Genomic DNA, 17,873 nt, shown 5'->3' on the forward strand with positions numbered 1-17,873 from the left:
CAGTAACGCAGCGTTCCTACGGGAAAGTAACGGTAATCTAATTACCGTTTTTGCAATAGTAATCCCTTACTTTACTCGTTACTTGAAAAAAGTAATCGGATTACAGTAACGCGCTACTGACCATCTCTGCTTGTAAGTAGTAAGAATACAAGGAGCACTGAGCTTGGACGGAGCTTTTCCCATTGCTAGCAGATGTTGGTGTGATTTCTGTAGCAATAACGTCTAGAGGAACTTGATTGGTTTATTTCTTACCCTTCACAAAACTTTTAATGTTACTGGATCCTACTGGTTTTAGAGTGGGCACCAGCAAATACCCAGCCGATGAACCCTCTGTGCTCTCCTTACCAGACTAAACCAGTCTGTGGCAAAGGACAGCATCTGACACCTCTGAGCCGCTGTGGTTGAAATCGTGTTTCAGTGTCATTTTCTGTCTCGATAGCTTTACAAATTGAGAGAAAGTGCTGGGGAGGCTCCTCTGCGCAGGCAGATCAGATCCTTTGGGGTCAGCCTTTTGACGCCACTGGTCTAGATTGTTCCTCGTGGATTGGCGTCACTCAAAGATGCCTCTTTAGTACCGGTTTACCCGGCAGTATTGCTTAATATCACCCCCCACACAACAGGGAAATAATAATAAATTTTAGTTTCCAATTCTTTAATTCATGTGTAGACTTACATAAAAGGAGGACTTCCTCTATGATATGTTTAAAGGTTCCTCTGGTCAGAACGTGTCCAAAAACGACTCTGAATCTGAAGCTGTGTGGACCTGTGGCATTTTGGATTCACAGGTGACTCCTCTCCATCGTTTACTTTCAGTAAAGTGGTTGGTCAGGGTGGAATGAGTTGCTTTATCAGTAGAGGTGGGGGAAAAAAATCGATACTGTGTAGTATGGTGATATTTTGTTTGCTAATAATGTATCGATACAGGGACAGCAGAAATCGATACTTTGTTACAAAAAAGTAACTTTTTTATGGCAGCAATAAACATGACAGTTTACTTATTTTAATTTAAGACATGTTTTATTTTAATTAAGTTTAAAACTTTTTTATTTAATGTAAAATTATATTTTGTTTTAATTTACTTTCAAATTCTTCAGTTGCTGAAGGGGCTGCATAGTTTTCATAAACTGCATAGTTCAGAATAGCTATAATTGTACCAGATGGTTGTTCAGTTAAGTTGGACTAGACTGTAATACAAACCGTTCAGTTTGTCAACAATAAAACTGAAATGAGAGAAAGACTGAGTGTGAGACTTTGATATTAGATAAAATGAATATTGATAAAGTTTACCTTTATGTACAGAATCTGAATATCGCAAAATATTTTAAAAAATTGCAATAATATCGTATCGAGGGATGTGTGGTGATTCCCACCTCTAATTATCAGTGAATTTGATGATGGATGAACAGATGAACAGGAGAGGACTAAAGAGTACTAAACCCAGAGGGACACCACAGGGGGGAGAATCTTTCCCTCGGCACACCCAGGAAATCGGATAGATTTCAAAACGTAGAAACTGCATATGCTTTTGAAACATGTATGTATTCCTGTAAACATCGTGTATTCCACTTATTATTTTTGGAGTATCAAAAAACCCAAAAGATACTTATGATGTGAGGCTGCAGTTTCACCTGCTCGGAGCCAAAGATCAAGGTTGTTTGAAAGCAGCTCTGCAGCCAGCTGAGAACCTGGCACGTATCCGATGTGGATGAAAAACGGTGCACTGCTGGGGGAAAGAAAGAAAGCGTACTTCACTGATATTTTCATACTCTGTCATTTCCTCCTGCCAAATTTGCCCTGAACTGGGAAATCAAACGGTGGACGTTCTTGTCACAAATCCACCTCCGCGCCTGTCGGTCTGCAGTTCCTCTTGTACTGCTTCCAGGAACCCTTTTTGCTGAGAAATGAGCTGCATAATATTTTGGAAACCCCTCACATGGTGATTATTGACATGGCGTATTAATGTTTAAGCCCCTGTTGAGCTTTTCTAGAATTATAAAGATGATTTCACCAGATTTTTCTGGGAAGTGGGGGGGAGGAGGTTTGCGTGAAACTAGGTTTCCTGAAAATATTACAGGCGTCAAATCTGCTCTCTATCGTTCTCTCTGTGTCCTGCTTTTTCTTCTCTCTCTTTCTGTGTCCAAGTCATTTAATCTCATCGCTCTTTATGCCTTTTGCTCTCGTTCTCTCTGTGAAGCATCAGTCCTTGGAAATCTCCCATTCTCTGCTGTAGCATTGTGGGTGGTTAAATGTTAATGGGTGCTGAGGGTGGGAGATGAACTACTCAAACCTCTGTAACGCTGGAAGATGTGTAGGCTTAATACATCCTGAACACACTCGCACAGCGGCTGGTGTGTGTGTGTAGGTGCATCTTTGGGGTTTTTTCTAAGATGAGTTTGATTCGATGCATTACAGACATTGCGAGGCCTATATTCATAAATCTGAGGTCTTTCCATTTGGGCCACAGGAAAGCCAAACCATGAAATCGTAGGGTTAAGACTCAGTTTCCGGTTTGAGCGAGTACGGATAAGTCTCCGTGGAATGAGCGCTTAAGCGAGAGAAGCTGATGCAAAGTCGTCCTGAGTGGAGGAAAAATAGGCTAAAGGAAGTGTGCGTGTGCATCCAGTCTGTTGAGCTAAATTTAGAGACCAACAGCGGTGTCCCCAACAGCTGCTGACTACCATGTGTGAGAGAGGGAGGGAGCGGGAGGGAAACATTATAGTCAACAGCATCTCTCGGCCTACGCTCGCCGATTTTTCTTCCCGTTCTTCTTCTTTCTGTCCTCCTTTAACAGAAATCGCCGTTTCTGCGTCCGGGTCCCTGCCGTCACAGCTAACGCCGCCTCTAGTTTTGCCTTATCGCAGATTGATCTGTCAGATGAGGAGGGGTCGAGAGAGACGTTTAGATTTCTACCTCTTTCCTATTTCTGTTCACAGCAGCCTGACAAATGAGCCACACTTAGATGGGGCATGACTCACGCTCTGAGCGTGTGTGCGTCCATGCACGTGTGTGTGCGAGCAAGTATGTAAAATATATTTAGCAAGCAGCGATGAGTCACAGCAGCAACAAAACTAGAGGAAGGGATTAGGTTACTCTGCTCCTGCCGCTCATCAGCAGACTTTCTTACTGTGGTCACGCGTGTGCGGCTTCTGAGTCATCTTTTATAGCGTGTGCTTTTCAGGTAATGCGCAGATTGATGAGGTAATATCGGCGTGGTTAAAGCCTCGGACTCTCTGGTGTTGGCACGCTCTTTTAGCCCACGCCTTCAAGCTCTGGCAGGAGGTCAGAGGTTAAACGAACAGTTGATAGGACACATGAGTCAGCCAGCTGAGAAGAAATGAGAGATTTGCTTTTCAGAGGAGCTCGGGTCAGACTTACAGAAGATTGTGGTGGAGAAGCAAGCAGGAGTACAAAAGCACTGTATGAGAACCAGAACCAGCTCCAAATTAATTTAATTAATTCAGTTTCTTCTTAAAATGTAAATATTCCACAACAGTTTAAAACTAAACTTGACAAAACCCTAATAAATCCTAAAAATCACCTGACTGTGGGACCAATCCCAAAGGATTTTATCTGTACACTCAGATCTCATCATGTAAGTCCACGAGCTACGACTCCTGTCTGTTTAAAGATGCACTGATTGTAAATAACCTTTCGCGGCTCACCTGCTTTGCTTTCATTGGGCGCTTGTAGCTGCCGTGTGGTCACGTATTGGTTTCTGGACTCGGTCATAATTTCAGCGTCTGCATACATCAGTAAAAGTAGGTTTTGTGCTACTTTTTCCCGCAGTGCTCTTAATTTTAAGCCTTAATGTTATCCTCTAAGACAGGGGTGTCAAACATAAGGCTGGGGGCCCAGAATTAGCCCGGCAAAGACTTGAATCTGGAAATGTGGATGACTGGATAAACTTTGGACTTTTAACTGCATTAGGAAGTTTTCCAGCTTTTCCTGCTGATAAAGATAAAGACCTCCCTCATGGCCAGTCATACAACACCAAACTAATTAAGTCAGAGATAAAAAATTACATGACAGAAAAAAATACATTTTGTGTAACTGAACAAAAACTTTGTTTTACAGTAACAGGACGGTCCGTCTTACTTTTTACAGCTCAAGCCTCAAAATATGTGCTGATAGATTCTTTAATTTATTACGTCAGCTTTTCTTTATTGTGTAGAAAAACTGAGACGTGCTGTATAAAGTTGAACTTGTTTTTCTCATATTGAGCTCTCGCAGGGGTTAAATGGTTTCACTGGTCCGGCACAGCGAAGATGAGTTTAGCATCCCTGCTCTAAGATGAGCTACAAAAATATTCACTCACACTTCAGCTGCACTGTTGGATTTAAACCCAGCTTTTAAAATTTAGTTTAGTTGGGCATGAATCAGAATCAGAGTACTTTATTAACATTACCAAGCAGGAAGGAGCGTGTGCAAAGGGATGTAACATGCAGTGTTTACAGTGTATTAGCCGGATGAGGAGATTGCCACGGGCAGGAATGATTTCCTGTGTCGTTCAGTTTTGGCACTTGGCTTCATTTTCCATCTCCACGATTGGCTGCTTGTTTCAGACGTTCAGATGTTGTTCTCAGTCAGGAAGGTCTCACAGTGGCTTCACCCTTCGCCCTCAGTGATGGTAATGACCCACACCTTTTTCTCACACCTTGGTGACTCACACGATCAATAATAGATCAACTGCCACCTCCAAAGGGATTGCCCCACTACGACTCTCCACCTTTTGTTGTTGGAGCTGAAGAAGCTTCTCGTGGGCGAGAGGTGAAATCTTCACAAACCTAAAGAGGTCCAGACGCTTTCGTCTTTCGAAGCTCTTCCATGACTTTGGTTTCATGATGATTTGTCAGATTGTAATTTTTAAGAAGTTAAAAAATGTATAAAAGCACTCAACACAGTCACACTGACATTTCCTGTTATTTTTATTTGCTTTAATTAGTCTAAACACTTGTTTTAAGTTCAGTTTACTTTTAGTTAACTTTGGCCGGATGGGTGGAAATGAGAAGAGATGACGAGGCAGACGTGACAGCAGAGAGGAGGCTAAATGTTGTGCAGCGTGAAAATGTGTGACGAGGATTTAACTCCGCTTTTCTGCTTCCAGGTTGAAAATAGTGAAAATCTCCTTCAAGTGCAAACAGTTCTTCATCCAGCTGAGAAGAGAGGCAGTAAGTGTACACACACACACACACACACACACACACACACACACACACACACACACACACACACACACACACACATTAACCTCTGAGTGTGTGACAGCATCAGATTAACCCCCTGCTCTGCTGTCTGTGTCCTGGGCGTCTCTGTTGTAATCCCTCCCTTTTGTGTGTTGTTTCACCCTCGAATGTGTTTCTGCTTTCAACACAACAAACAGCATGTTTGTCTCCACCACAAATATTTACTCTCCTGTCCTCATTTAGCCCTCTTAAACCCGACGTAATATCTTAAGCCCAGCGTTATTACAAAACAAACAATTACAGCCGCTGACAACTCCCAGCATCGTTCTCAAGATTCGACGTTAAGCTTCCTCATTTTTCAGTGTTGTTGTTGCTGTAAAAACATGTTTCATTCCAGGTGGAAGCACAATGTTTCAGATCATAGCTCAGGAGCAGTTGACCAACAAGTTACTCCCCAAAAAAGTAATCCCGTTACTTTACTGATTACTTATTTTCAAAAGTAATTAGTTACTTAGTTACTGTTTAAAAACACGATTTACAACCTGAATAGGTGATAAAGTGATAGATCTTTCAGCCCAATTCTACTTTTTCTGCATAATCATCATACAAAATGTAATCAAATGGAAAAGTCTCTTTTTAAAACTTGTTTTATTAGTTTTAATCTTTTAACTTTATGCATCAAGCAAAAAATTTAATTATATGCAACATTCACTGACTGGAAGAAATTAGTTTAACATTTAAACCTATTTTCTGCACATTCCAGCACATAACATTTTTTTTTTTGTGTGTGTTTACACTCAGTCTTTCAAATAGATGCAAGTAAAACACAGCAGAAAATAAATAAAGTCAAAGACTAGCGGTCCTGTTGCTCTATTTTCACCTGTAAAGCAGGAGTGGGGTAGGCGGAGGTTTACCCTGGTGCAGGTGTGCAGCGGTCAGTGGAAGAATCCGCGAGTTTCTCTGTGAGTTTCCCATTACGTCGTAGCTACTCGGTGCTTGTTTGGAAGTTTAGGGTTTTTTCGCTGTAAAAAGAAGTTTTCTTCCCACGCACAACGGACACTAATGTTTTTGTCACTTTTTATGGAATCAAACTCAAAGTAAGGTCAGTACTTCCACGCTTTAAACGCTGCACGCTCATACTCTCTCTGCACTCGATATATGATCCATTGTTGATCTGCACACAGCTGTTGTCACGAACGTCGCACTCGCTTACGTCACTGTCATGAGACATTCTCGCAAAAAATCATGGTTTTAGTAACGCAGTAACGCAGCGTTCCTACGGGAAAGTAACGGTAATCTAATTACCGTTTTTAGTAATCCCTTAATTTACTTGTTTCTTGAAAAAAGTAATCGGATTACAGTAACACTACTGCCCATCTCTGCTCAGGAGATGATAAAAAGTGCATCCATAAAACGAAGTACAAATTCAGAACACAGTTGTTGTTATTATTGATGACAATACAAATTCTAATACACAGGAAAGTTTGAGTGTTGATCATGTGAGAGCGCACACAGCACGAGTATTTGTATTTGCCAGCATGAGACCAGCGCAGGTCAGAGACACTGAGTCAGGTACAGAGGGTGGAGCTCGGGTGTAGGTGGAGGTTTGCCCTGGTGCAGGGCAGCTTGGTTTCATGGCCCGTCTGAAGTTAAGCTCATGTTTCTGGTGTTGGTTGTGTGTGCATTATTCTGTCTGTAAACACAATAGTTTAAAAACTTAATTCTAATAAATCTTGTAGGGGTGTCGAGTGGGCTCATCTTAACAAGCCGTTTAAATTTGCCTTCCACTCACCGAGGTCTTTAAGATCAGCTTCATGAGTTATTATTGGAAAATGGACAAAAAGCCTTCGAGCTTAGAAACTGTGGATTCTCAACATAAGGAAATGATCACATATCAGGTCAGATTTGACCTCTGACCTCTCCAACAAGTTCAGTCTGGTTGATCTGACTTTGAAAGTCATAGTAATGTTAGTTTAGTATGTTTGTATTTTTAATGAATGCACTATATCCACATTAATAATAATTATACTCAGCAGTGCAAATAACAAAAGCTCGCACTTTTACGTTTAAAAAGAAAACAAAATATAGAAAATAAAAACAGTTTTAAAAGCTGCCTTGGTGGAGTTTGTGCTCTCTGAGTGCTTCTTGTTTATTTCTATTTTTTGGCTCAGGACCAAAAGTGTTAACAACAGAGTACTAAAGACAAGCTTATCTCAAAGTAATGAAGTGTGACGGGGTTTTCCTGGATTTTTGCTGCTCTGAGCCACACGATGTTTCTTTCTTACAGTTATCACCCTCTGAAGGCCCTCTGTGATTCAGGAGAAAAGTTGTCTGAAATCGCTCAAAGTAGAGAATAAAAAGTAATAACAGGGCGGCAAACATGTGCAACAGTTTGTTACAGAGTTTGTTACTGCAGCTGACAGTTATGGATGATCGGAGCTGGTCATGAACTAACCCCGTCCTCTCCTCGCTGCACACAGACCGAGTCTCGTGAGACGCTGCTCGGCTTCAACATGGTCAACTACCGGGCCTGTAAGAACCTGTGGAAAGCCTGCGTGGAGCACCACACCTTCTTCAGGCTGGAGCGGCCCATCCCGCCGCAGAAGAACTTCTTCGCCTACTACTTCACCCTGGGCTCCAAGTTCAGATACTGGTGAGAACCGCAGGCCACAAACACGAGCTGTCAGAGAAACACCGGAGAGCCTCTGAGCATCCAGGGTCTCACATGTCCAGCACACACACAGATATGTGGGTGGGTGCTTTGTCCCGCCCTCCTCCTTTATTTCAGTTTGCGAGGCTGAGACGCTGAAAGTGGCCGCTGTTTGCCTTTGAACCTTCTCGCACTACCTTGCCTCAGAAAAGCACGGCTTAATTATTCATGGTTTGCCTGAAACAAAGTAACCAAATTCGTGTTTGGCCTTCAAACCGTTGTCTTTCAAGTTTTGCGGGAAGTGTTTGTGTCCACGTGAGAGCCAGCCGTGCATTTTATTTCACATTGTCCGTAGCGCTGCCGCCGCCCTCCTCCTTTCAGACAGAGCATTCCTTCCCGTTTGGTTTGCTAGTTTTGTTTTTTACTTCAAGTTGGAACCGGCACCGAAACATAAAATAAAATGAGGTTTTCTCCTCGCTGCTTTATGACATTGCACTGTGTCAACTTTGTTTCACTTCACCGGCGCCATGTTTTTCGTTTCCTTTTTCTATCAAATGTGAGCGAGAGCTGAACTGAGAGCTGGAGGTTTTGTGATGCATTATTGAGCAGCAGTGATGCAACGTGAGCGAGGCTCGTCTGATGTTTGGCTCCACTGAGTGCGCGCGTGTGTTTGGTTGAGATATTGACTGACTTTTCAATAAGCATAGACCTGAATTGTGAATTTGTGCTGTTAGAAATCTTATTAACTTTGTTTCAGAAGATGAAATATGCTGTGCTTGTTACTGGTTGGCAGGCAGCTCATGGTGTTTAGATTTCTTAAAGATCGGAGGAGCTAATTCCCTGAAGTGCCTCTCGTTATTAGAATAAGGCAGCACGGTCTTGTTGTGTTAAATAAAATCGATATGCATGTATGGATTTATCACATTTGTCACAGAAAACCTTCGATAGCTGCTTTTTGAAACTGTCCTAAACTTACGAGTTGTTTTTGTCGTCTTCAGCGGGCGGACGGAGGTGCAGTCTGTGCAGTACGGGAAGGAGAAAGGCATCAAGGACAGAGTGTTTGCCAGGTAATTCTCGGGTTCTTGATGGTCAGCTGATGATTCGTGTTGATTTTGTGCAACGCTGAGTTAGTGCGTCTGTCTGAGCAGGTCACCCAGCAAGCCGCTGGCCAGGAAGTTGGTGAGTGGAGCCGACTGGGAGTCGGTCAGCAGGAACAGCCTATCGGACGAGAGATTGGAGACCCAGAGCCTGCCCACTCGCTCCCCGCCCGGAACGCCCAATCAGTGAGTTCTGAGTACACTTCAGCTGTCTCCGTAACGCTTCACCTATGTCCCGCAGACCTGGACTTCTCTGGGATTGTGAGAGCCCAAATGTTCACCTGTCAGCTCCTGGTGCAAAGTCCATGTCAGATTTTGCCGATGTGGGAAAAGAAAATAGTCTGGCGTGTTCATCCCAGCACATCTAAACCCTGCAGCTCTCCCACCCTTTCCCTGAACAATTTTCAAGATCACTGCGTAGTTTCACCTGTAAAGAAAACGAAATGTTAAAGTGCGCGCTCACCGATGAGGAGTTTTTCCTTCGTCAGGATATATCGGATATTTCCCGTCCACTCCTCTCTCACAGGGCTGAGGCTGTGTTTATTTTCAGGTCAGCTTATGCTCTGTTATTATAGATTAACGAGAAGTTTATAAAGTAAATAAAACTGCTGTTTTTCTGCAGGTAAAAGTCTGCTTCACTGTGGAGAGAACAGACCAGGCACTGGTCCAACTACTTCTTTCTCTCCTTTTGGACACCTTTTTTCTTTTTTTTATTAAACTTGTCAAGAATTAATTGGTGGGTGATAACGAGTTTTTAAAGAGTCGTTGCTGGTTCTGAGTGGCTCCGCCTCTTTTACCACAACGTTTGTTAACTCAGTATTCAGCCAGAGAAACATCGGCTTCAGTCTGAGTAGCACTGCTGGGATCTCCTCGACCATAATGGCCATTTATGGCTTTCAGCCTTACATGAGGAGAAATCGTGAAGCAGGCTTAAAGATGACAGAGAGCAGGGGAATAATCTTCCAGTTGTTCAGCATCTGTTATGAATCAGATGAAGGCAGAGCATCATTAAAGTGTCAAATCTGCATGTTTTAATAAGTAATGCCTCCTTATAGCCTCACAGCTGACATAAATCCAGACGCGAATGTAAAAAGAGTTAAATTGTAAAGATCACGAGCTTTAAATCTGAACGTCTTCTTGGTAAATAAATGAATGATGCGTTTGGGGTCACGTTTCCATCGCTGCCCTTGAACACTGTGTGTCTGCGTCTGTTTGTTTATCAGGAACTCGCTGTTTGTCCAAGAAGGCACGCGACTACGGCCGTCATCGGTCGGCCACCTGGTGGATCACGTGATCCACGCTTCACCCAGCCTGCCCGTCTTTTCCTCCAATCACAAGTCGGCGTCGTCCACGCAGGCTAACAGCATCAGCCTGGACTCCACACCGTAAGTCGTCTCCTTCTCCTTTTAACGCACGTCCCACCCACGTTTCTCCAAGCTCTTTGTATTTGGGCAGCAAACATCAGCTTTGGACTCGGCGGCAGAGCGGTGGTTGGATCATAATTTGACTGCTTCGTAAATAGAGCGTCCCCCGAACACAGACACCCTTTAATTTAGAACTTACATTTTACTCATCAGATTTAGTCTGAGAGTACTGCTGAGTTGACAGCTTTTGTTTTGTTTAAAGTCTGCCTGTCGGTGTCTGTGGCTTCTCCCGACAGTTCACACCCTCCCAGTGTCACTTAGCTGGCCCCAGTGGAAAGATGAACCCTTTGAAAAACAGCCCGTAAAATGTGTTTATAGCGCATAGCAGGGCGGAGCGCTTGTGCAACAGGGCTGAACTAGGAATTAGCGCGCGCGTGCGTGTCTGTGCGTGCGTGTATTTGTGCTCTCTGGATCTCCTTAAAATGCTCTCACACTGCGAAATATTCGTCGAGTCGTTTAATAAAGTTCCACACGGCTGCTTCGGCGTCTGAAATCTTGCATCGAGCTGGTAGGAGAGATGGATGTCTCAGTTGGACGTCAGGATGGTTAAGTAACATTTAAGTGGTAGTTCCTCTGCCTACAAAGCTGCACACGCAGACGAACACGCCAAGTCAGTGGCTCATCGCTCTGTTACGGAGCCAGAACATGACATAATCACCTGCTCTCCCTTCCTCCCTCTCTGTTATTGTGCGCTTCGTCCATCGTGGTAGTGGAAATAAAAACAGGCCAAAACAGCGTTTTATGAGATGAACCTCAGATGCTTTATTTTGGAGTTTGCATGTTTAACCCTTCAGACTTTAGTCTTTCCTGATGAAAACAAGTCTTCACATTCAGTGTCAAAGCGCCTCAGGTCAGTGAGTAAGAGACATTCATGATCCATGTTACCTGTTCAGGTTAAAAGTAAAACACCATCACGGTTTAGAGAATATATAAAAGCTATGAATTCACTGATAATATTAAACCTGCCTGTGAAGTATTTGGAATTATTTGAATGCATTATTTAAATTTAGTTACAATGTAACAGACACGAGGTTCTACTTAAATGAGTTTACAGTACAATTCCTTTGTTTCCTGTAACAGCCTGAATTGTTAGTGTTATTCTACCCAGCTTCAAGTCCATATCAGGGTTTTAATAGTTTTGCAATTTTCATTAGTTTTTATTTTTATTTAGTTTTGACTTCAGATTTTCAATTTTATATCAGTTTTAATTAGTTTTTAACAATTGTTTGCTAGTTTAGTTTAGTTTTTATTTTTTGAAAATCCTTAGTTTCAGTTTAGTTTTGATTAGTTTCAGTTATAGTTTTAGTTGTGTTTGCAATAATTAAGTGTAACAAAAATCCCAGTTTCATCATATCAGTCATTCTGCTCATCCTTGGGTATGTTGCTATTCCAGCTACCATACTGCACCCTGGACAGGTCGCCTGTCTGTCGCAGGGCTAACATGCAGAGACAGACAACTCACATTCCCACCTATGGGTTCTTTAAATAAATAAATAAAGGCAGATGAACAACCATTGATACCAGGCAACTATAAAATGTATATCTTGGCCCCAATGAGACTATTAACTCTCGCAGCACCGGGTGTTCGTAATTTTGGTTCAAGTGAACTGATAAACTTTTTGAAGGTAATTGACTCACACAGTTGTGTAGATATCCCCGTCCTGTTGTCTCGGGATGCATCACGCTGCCTTGCCTGGGGTTAGCTTCTGTTTTCTGGGGATGAGGGTTGAGTGTGCTCCCTTACCTTCTCAAGGTAAGCTAGGTTAGCCTTCTTGTGTGAGCTTTTCAAGTGCACTTTAAGGTTTGTGGGATTTTTTTTCCTTCATAATTTGTCTGTTTCCACTACAAGACACTTGCTTTATCCAAAACACAGTCATATTCAAAGAAATCCCAAATTGGACTCTGGCTCCCGACTTTTCCTGACATGATTCTGCGCGTGGACGGAGCAGCAACACAGACGACTCGACTAACGTGCTGCCACCTGCTGGCATAATGAGACACAGCAAGATTTAAATCTGGAAACTAAACTTCATTTTCACCCTTGACTATTGTATGACACGCACACATCAATGAAAACTAAACACATTTTTGCTATAAATTCAGTTAATTTTAGTTAGTTTTGTGAACACTCATTATAGTTTTAGTTAGTTTTCCTTTTTTTGTTTTTATTTTTATTTCCGTTAACGAAAATGTTTTTTCACTTCTAGTTTTCGTTATTTCGTTAGTTTTCGTTAACGATAATAACCTTGGTCCATATAGGTAAATATCGTTTAAATTGCTGTGACGTTGCACGCTCAGTTGAAGGTCGAATTATTACAAAGTGTTAGCGATATTTTAAAATTTGTACTATTTTCAGCTACAGTTGTTCAGTCAGACATGAAGCACATCTATCAGTTTTAATCACAGCACTATGATTAGTATTAGCCACGTTCCTTTTCTTTGAATGTTTTCTGCAACTGTGCAGAAGAGAATTGGGACGCTAACCGTTAGAAGAAATGTTTTTAAGTACGTCTTTCAGCTTCAGTGGTTATGAACCTCAACCGTGAATCACTTTTTGATATCAGCCGCTGGTTGGAACCGCTGTGGTTTGGCTTTGATATAATTTATCAAATAAATTCTGCCTTTTCGAGTGAATATTTGCAGCATTGCTCGCGTGTTTCCAGGTGGATCACTCCTCGGCATTACATGTTGGAGATTTTCCTCCAGTTAAACTAAAACGAGAATCTGCTTTTTGTCACCACGCCCTTTAAAAACCCCCTAATGTTCTGTTTTCTAGTGGCGTGAAGTTGAAAATGATCTGTTTAGCTAACCACAGTACACTGGAGGGATCCTTATTTTTAATTGCAGTGTCTTTATTTCCTTGACAGCGTCAGGGAAAAAGCCTGGCATGATTATGCCTTTGGCCGGAGCTGGGAGTTTATGACACGGTGGATTTTCTTTCATTTGTTATTGTCGGATTAAACGTCGACCGGGTCATCCTCTTTACAACAGCGCGGCGCTGCACACGCAGACTTCTCGCTGCAGAGCCAGAAGGCGTGGCGTTGTTTTCGCGTGCGCCCAAATTATGTGCTGGTGCACCTAAATGAAAGTTAGGCACATCAGCGCCTGGAGCCTGCGCGTCATAATAAATTATTTTCTGTGCTGTAATCAAACTCATTTCTCTGAATTCAAAGCAAAGGCAGGCTTTGGTGAATTATTGGAAAATAAAAACTGGGTGTGCACTGAAACAGGTTTTAAATTAGTCTTTTCGTGGTTTCTAAAGCAACATTTTTCTTTATTGCAGCTCCTTTTAGCCCTCTCGTGTACCCGCATATGATTTTTCTGTCACTGCACACTCATTTGGTTCCCTCTTACAGCGTGCTTTCAAAAATTTATCGAGCGATAAACATAGATCCAGTATGGAAGTATTTGATAGAAGGAAAGCTAAAAAGCAGGGCTTAGCCGCGTCCTCATCCCGGGCCTGGCCTAAGGTTGTGGCTGTCGCGCCGAGCAGATGCATAATGCAGGATGATGTGCAGTCTCGGCTCAGGCCTGCTGCGCGCTGCCCTCTCTCTGAAAGCCTGACCTGGTTTTGACCCATAATAAATGTTAGTTTGCATTCGTGTGTTTAAGAGACAAAGTGACAGCGGTAGCAGAAGCCAAAACAAAGGCAATGCTCTTTGACTTGTGCTTCTGCCCCCGAGGAGCGCCCGTACGCAGCAGGGCACACGCGTGAATGCAGACGTGGACTGAAATGCTTTTACGCAGCAGAGACCGAGCCCTGATGATGCTGAAAGCCTCACCTGGCTGCTGATTCGCCGTACACGCCGGCTGCTTCTTTATTGTCGGGATGATGGAGGGGGGATGTTTTTCTTCCTCCAGCAGCCCTTTTATCGAGGTTAATGCATTGTGACTAACACAGTGCTATTAAGCCTCCCTGTCTCTCACGGTCTCCTCGCCTGCTTTTTTCCATTTGTCTTCAGTCCACCTCTTTAACAAAGAGGAAGATTGTTGTGTAGTTATCATGAATGCGTGTTTGCGGCTTTGCTGTCCGTCCTCGAGCGCTCACAGCAGCTTCACAGGCGTCACAAATCCTGTGTTACTAACGGTATCGTAACAAATTTCTTTTATTGCTGCTTTCTTCTTCTTCCTCCCGCCGTTTGCCTCCCTCAGGTCTCCAGATGGGCTGGATGGTCAGCCTCCAGCTCTCCCGCCCAAGCAGCTGAGCAGGAAGACCCTGAGCCAGATCATCCAGGCCCACTCCCAGCAAAGCCTGCTGGACAATCACCTCAATGAGATGTATGATGTTCCCGTCAATGCCGACAAGACCACGGTCAGTACGTTACCGTTTACGAAGATGTCATGAAAGAATACTGCAACAGTTTCTGTACAAGTAAATGGAAACTGTGTTAGCTTCAGAAGTCGTCTGATTCTAGATGTTTGAATATCTGAATAGATGAAGAGAAATTTTTATATTTGTGCCGTTTTTATATAATCTTTCTAAGCTTTTTAGAGTCTTTTAGCTCATTGTTTTGGCTGTTAAGCATCTATTAAAAAGGCGGGGTCGTTGCTGTCTTTGGTCCCAAGACTTATTTCTTCTATGAGTCCCTAAATCTGGGAAAATGAGGATGAAAGAACGCGGCACACTCTGCTTGGACATATTAAAGGGACTAAACCTTAGAGGTGGTTTTAAATGATTTGGAGACTTTGACATATACCTGCAAATATTATGACACCTGTGGAAGTTTCTCATTCTATAGAGATTGACAGACCACGTGACTTTCGCGCATTGCATGCCGGTAACTCGTGGCAAAACAATCCAAGTACCGCATCAAACGCAAGCATTTGCAGCACCGCAAAACGTTCATTCTCCGGTTCCAATACCGTCTTGCTTTTTCTTTGCCCCCCAAAAAAGTTATGTACAAAACGAAGGAGAACAATGCCGGTCCGTACAAAGACGGACTTGATGAAAAGTCAAAGAAAAAATACGCGGAAAAAATCAAAGGAGTGAAAGGGTTAGACCCTTACGAGCACACAGAGTGGACAAAAGACGTTAGCGTGCTGCCCAACTTTCACCACGCTCATATTTATAATTATATGGTTCTTGGAGTGAGTGCATACACTCATGAAGTTTAGTAACTTCAGGTCACTGCAACAAGCCCCGGTACAGTTTACCGACGGATGGGTACAGGACCATGAAATGCACCGTGTAGAATGAAAGACCATCGTACGTATCATAAGTTTACCAGTCTCACAAATCGTCTTCATAAATACACATTCATTAACCGTTTACTAATAGGACCTTTGAGCTCAACGGTAATTAATTAGTAGTGGAAATAATTTCTGGTTCGCATTACAGAAATGTAGCAGTGACAATAATATTGTATGCTGTAATCGTACTGGGCAATTAGTGATAGCATAGCGCCACAATTTCTGTTCAGCGCCAGACTTGCTTGTAACCTATATCACCAATTATGTTAAGAAAAATGACGTATTAACTACTACAAAACACTGACCTTTGTGGAAATGCTTGGAGCAGACTAACCTGTGAGCTGGATGTTCTGGGACGTTATATTTGGTCTTTGAATGGCTGTAATCCAGGCCATCCGTCGCCTCTTTTTACTTCGGAAACATGGCTCGAACAATTTCTCTTCAACGACGTAATCCGATAAAAAAACGATCTCTTTACCCGTCGGCTTCCCGTGGCTGTCATGTGACCGGCTATTGCAGTTAATAAAACAACAGCTTCTTGACAGTTTTTTGTGTTTCTTTTATTGCTGTGTAACTGATTTCAATTGAAAGCCTGCGTGCGCTAGTACCTCTTGCCACGAGTTCCCAGAATTCTTTGCGGTTTTACCCTTGAATGACGTCACATTTTCAATCTCTATTTCATTCTTTTTATGTGTATCAGACTTAAATTTACTGGTTACATTTTTTAAAAAGTGATATTTGTGCCAAAAATGCCAAAAATGCAAGAAAAGTTGGGCTTTTGGTTCTGAAGTGAACCACTTTATTCTGGTGTACTGTGGTGCATTTAAAGCCGTCTGTATTGTAATGTATTTGCAGTTGTATCATCAACTCGTGTAACAGGAAAGAGAATGAATCCGTTAAGCTTACAGGATCGGCCGCTGTTAAAGTCTGAGCGCTCTGAGCTGTTGTTTGACAACGTGCTGATCCGTGATGTTGAAGTGATGACTTGTGTTCTTTCAGCTGAACGGAGTAGTCCCTCACGATAACTTGGTCCTGATCAAGATGAGACCGGATGAACACGGACGCTTCGGCTTCAATGTCAAGGTGAGAGCTGAGGAGACGGGAGCGAAAACTCCACTCGCCACCTTTTATCTCTCCTGCAGCCGCTCACTTGTGTTTTTCTAGCTTATTTCTATGCCTGGTGTAAACCTTTGCCCGTGGGCACATCATCTGTATGCATGCGGACACATCCGCACTGCTTTCCCAAATGTTAACTCGACCCTAAATATAAAAAGGACGTTTGTGTAAGACGCTGTTAACGTCTGTGTGTGTCTGCAGGGTGGAGCTGACCAGAAAATGCCCATCATTGTGTCTAGAGTGGCTCCGGGAACCTCAGTAAGTCAACAAGAACCTCATTTGTCTTTACACTCTAGTGAGTTGCACATTTTTTCCTCTCACTCATAAAAACACGTCTTCAGCCGCCCAAACTCTCTGAGGTCTCCGTGGTGGAGTCAGATTGATGCTGACTTTAGTATAAAACTTTCAGAAACACAAAACTTCAGCGATCTTATTTTTTTCTTCTCTTTCTCCTCTTCAGGCCGACCTCTGTGTGCCTCGCCTTAACGAGGGCGACCAGGTAGTCCTGATTAATGGGCGGGACATCTCTGACCACACCCATGACCAGGTAGTCATGTTCATCAAGGCCAGCTGTGAGAACCACTCCGGGGAGCTCATCCTATTGGTCAGACCTAATGGTGAGTGCCCAGTGCATTAAACACTGATCAGGTGTAACATCCTGACTCTCTTCATCATGCCATCTGCTAGTGGGCGGGATATATCAGGGAGGAAGTGAATATTTTGTCCTCAAAGTTGATGTTAGGAGGAAAAATGGTCGAGTGTAAGGATTTGACAAAAGGCCAAACTGGGTCAGAGCATCTCCAGAACCTCAGCTCCTGTGGGGTATTCCCAGGGTGTCCCCCAGGGGTCAGTATGCATCAGCGACAGGGGCTGTGTCCCAATTCAGGGTCTGCAGCCTTAAAGGCCGCATTTTAAGGCCGATTACGTCACCACGACGCGACGAAGGCTGTCCCAATTCAAAGGCTGCTCGAAATGCGGCCCTCAAACGCGTCCTTCATTTCCCTGAATTTTAAGGACGTGGCGGTGTAGACTTCGTGGCCCAACATATCCCAGAATGCATAGCGCGGCGGTGGGTGTGGATAATTTTGCTGAAAAAAAAAACGGCGGATGAAGGGCAGCTGAAGAGTAAACTTTAAGTAAGTACTGAATATTATGTCACTTATTTATGTGCAAATGTTTAATAATGAAGATCATTAAAACATTACCGTTGGCC

At 43.0% G+C, this 17,873-nt stretch overlaps 1 protein-coding gene and 1 long non-coding RNA gene across 2 annotated transcripts in view; one reads left to right on the top strand and one right to left on the bottom strand.

Moving 5' to 3' along the window:
• ptpn4a (protein tyrosine phosphatase non-receptor type 4a) overlaps positions 1-17,873 on the top strand; it is an 80,363-nt gene that overhangs the window by 52,002 nt on the left and 10,488 nt on the right. The window contains exons 11-19 of the mRNA XM_085135193.1: positions 5,105-5,168; positions 7,664-7,836; positions 8,832-8,900; positions 8,982-9,116; positions 10,154-10,315; positions 14,507-14,666; positions 16,544-16,627; positions 16,862-16,918; positions 17,121-17,277. Coding sequence (XP_084991319.1) covers positions 5,105-5,168; positions 7,664-7,836; positions 8,832-8,900; positions 8,982-9,116; positions 10,154-10,315; positions 14,507-14,666; positions 16,544-16,627; positions 16,862-16,918; positions 17,121-17,277 — 1,061 coding nt within the window. The remainder of the gene's footprint in view (positions 1-5,104; positions 5,169-7,663; positions 7,837-8,831; positions 8,901-8,981; positions 9,117-10,153; positions 10,316-14,506; positions 14,667-16,543; positions 16,628-16,861; positions 16,919-17,120; positions 17,278-17,873) is intronic.
• LOC146501126 (uncharacterized) overlaps positions 1-17,873 on the bottom strand; it is a 144,447-nt gene that overhangs the window by 14,601 nt on the left and 111,973 nt on the right. The window lies entirely within an intron of this gene.

This window comes from Neolamprologus multifasciatus, chromosome 16 (assembly GCF_963576455.1).
Source record: "Neolamprologus multifasciatus chromosome 16, fNeoMul1.2, whole genome shotgun sequence".
Taxonomy (NCBI): Eukaryota; Metazoa; Chordata; class Actinopteri; order Cichliformes; family Cichlidae; genus Neolamprologus; species Neolamprologus multifasciatus.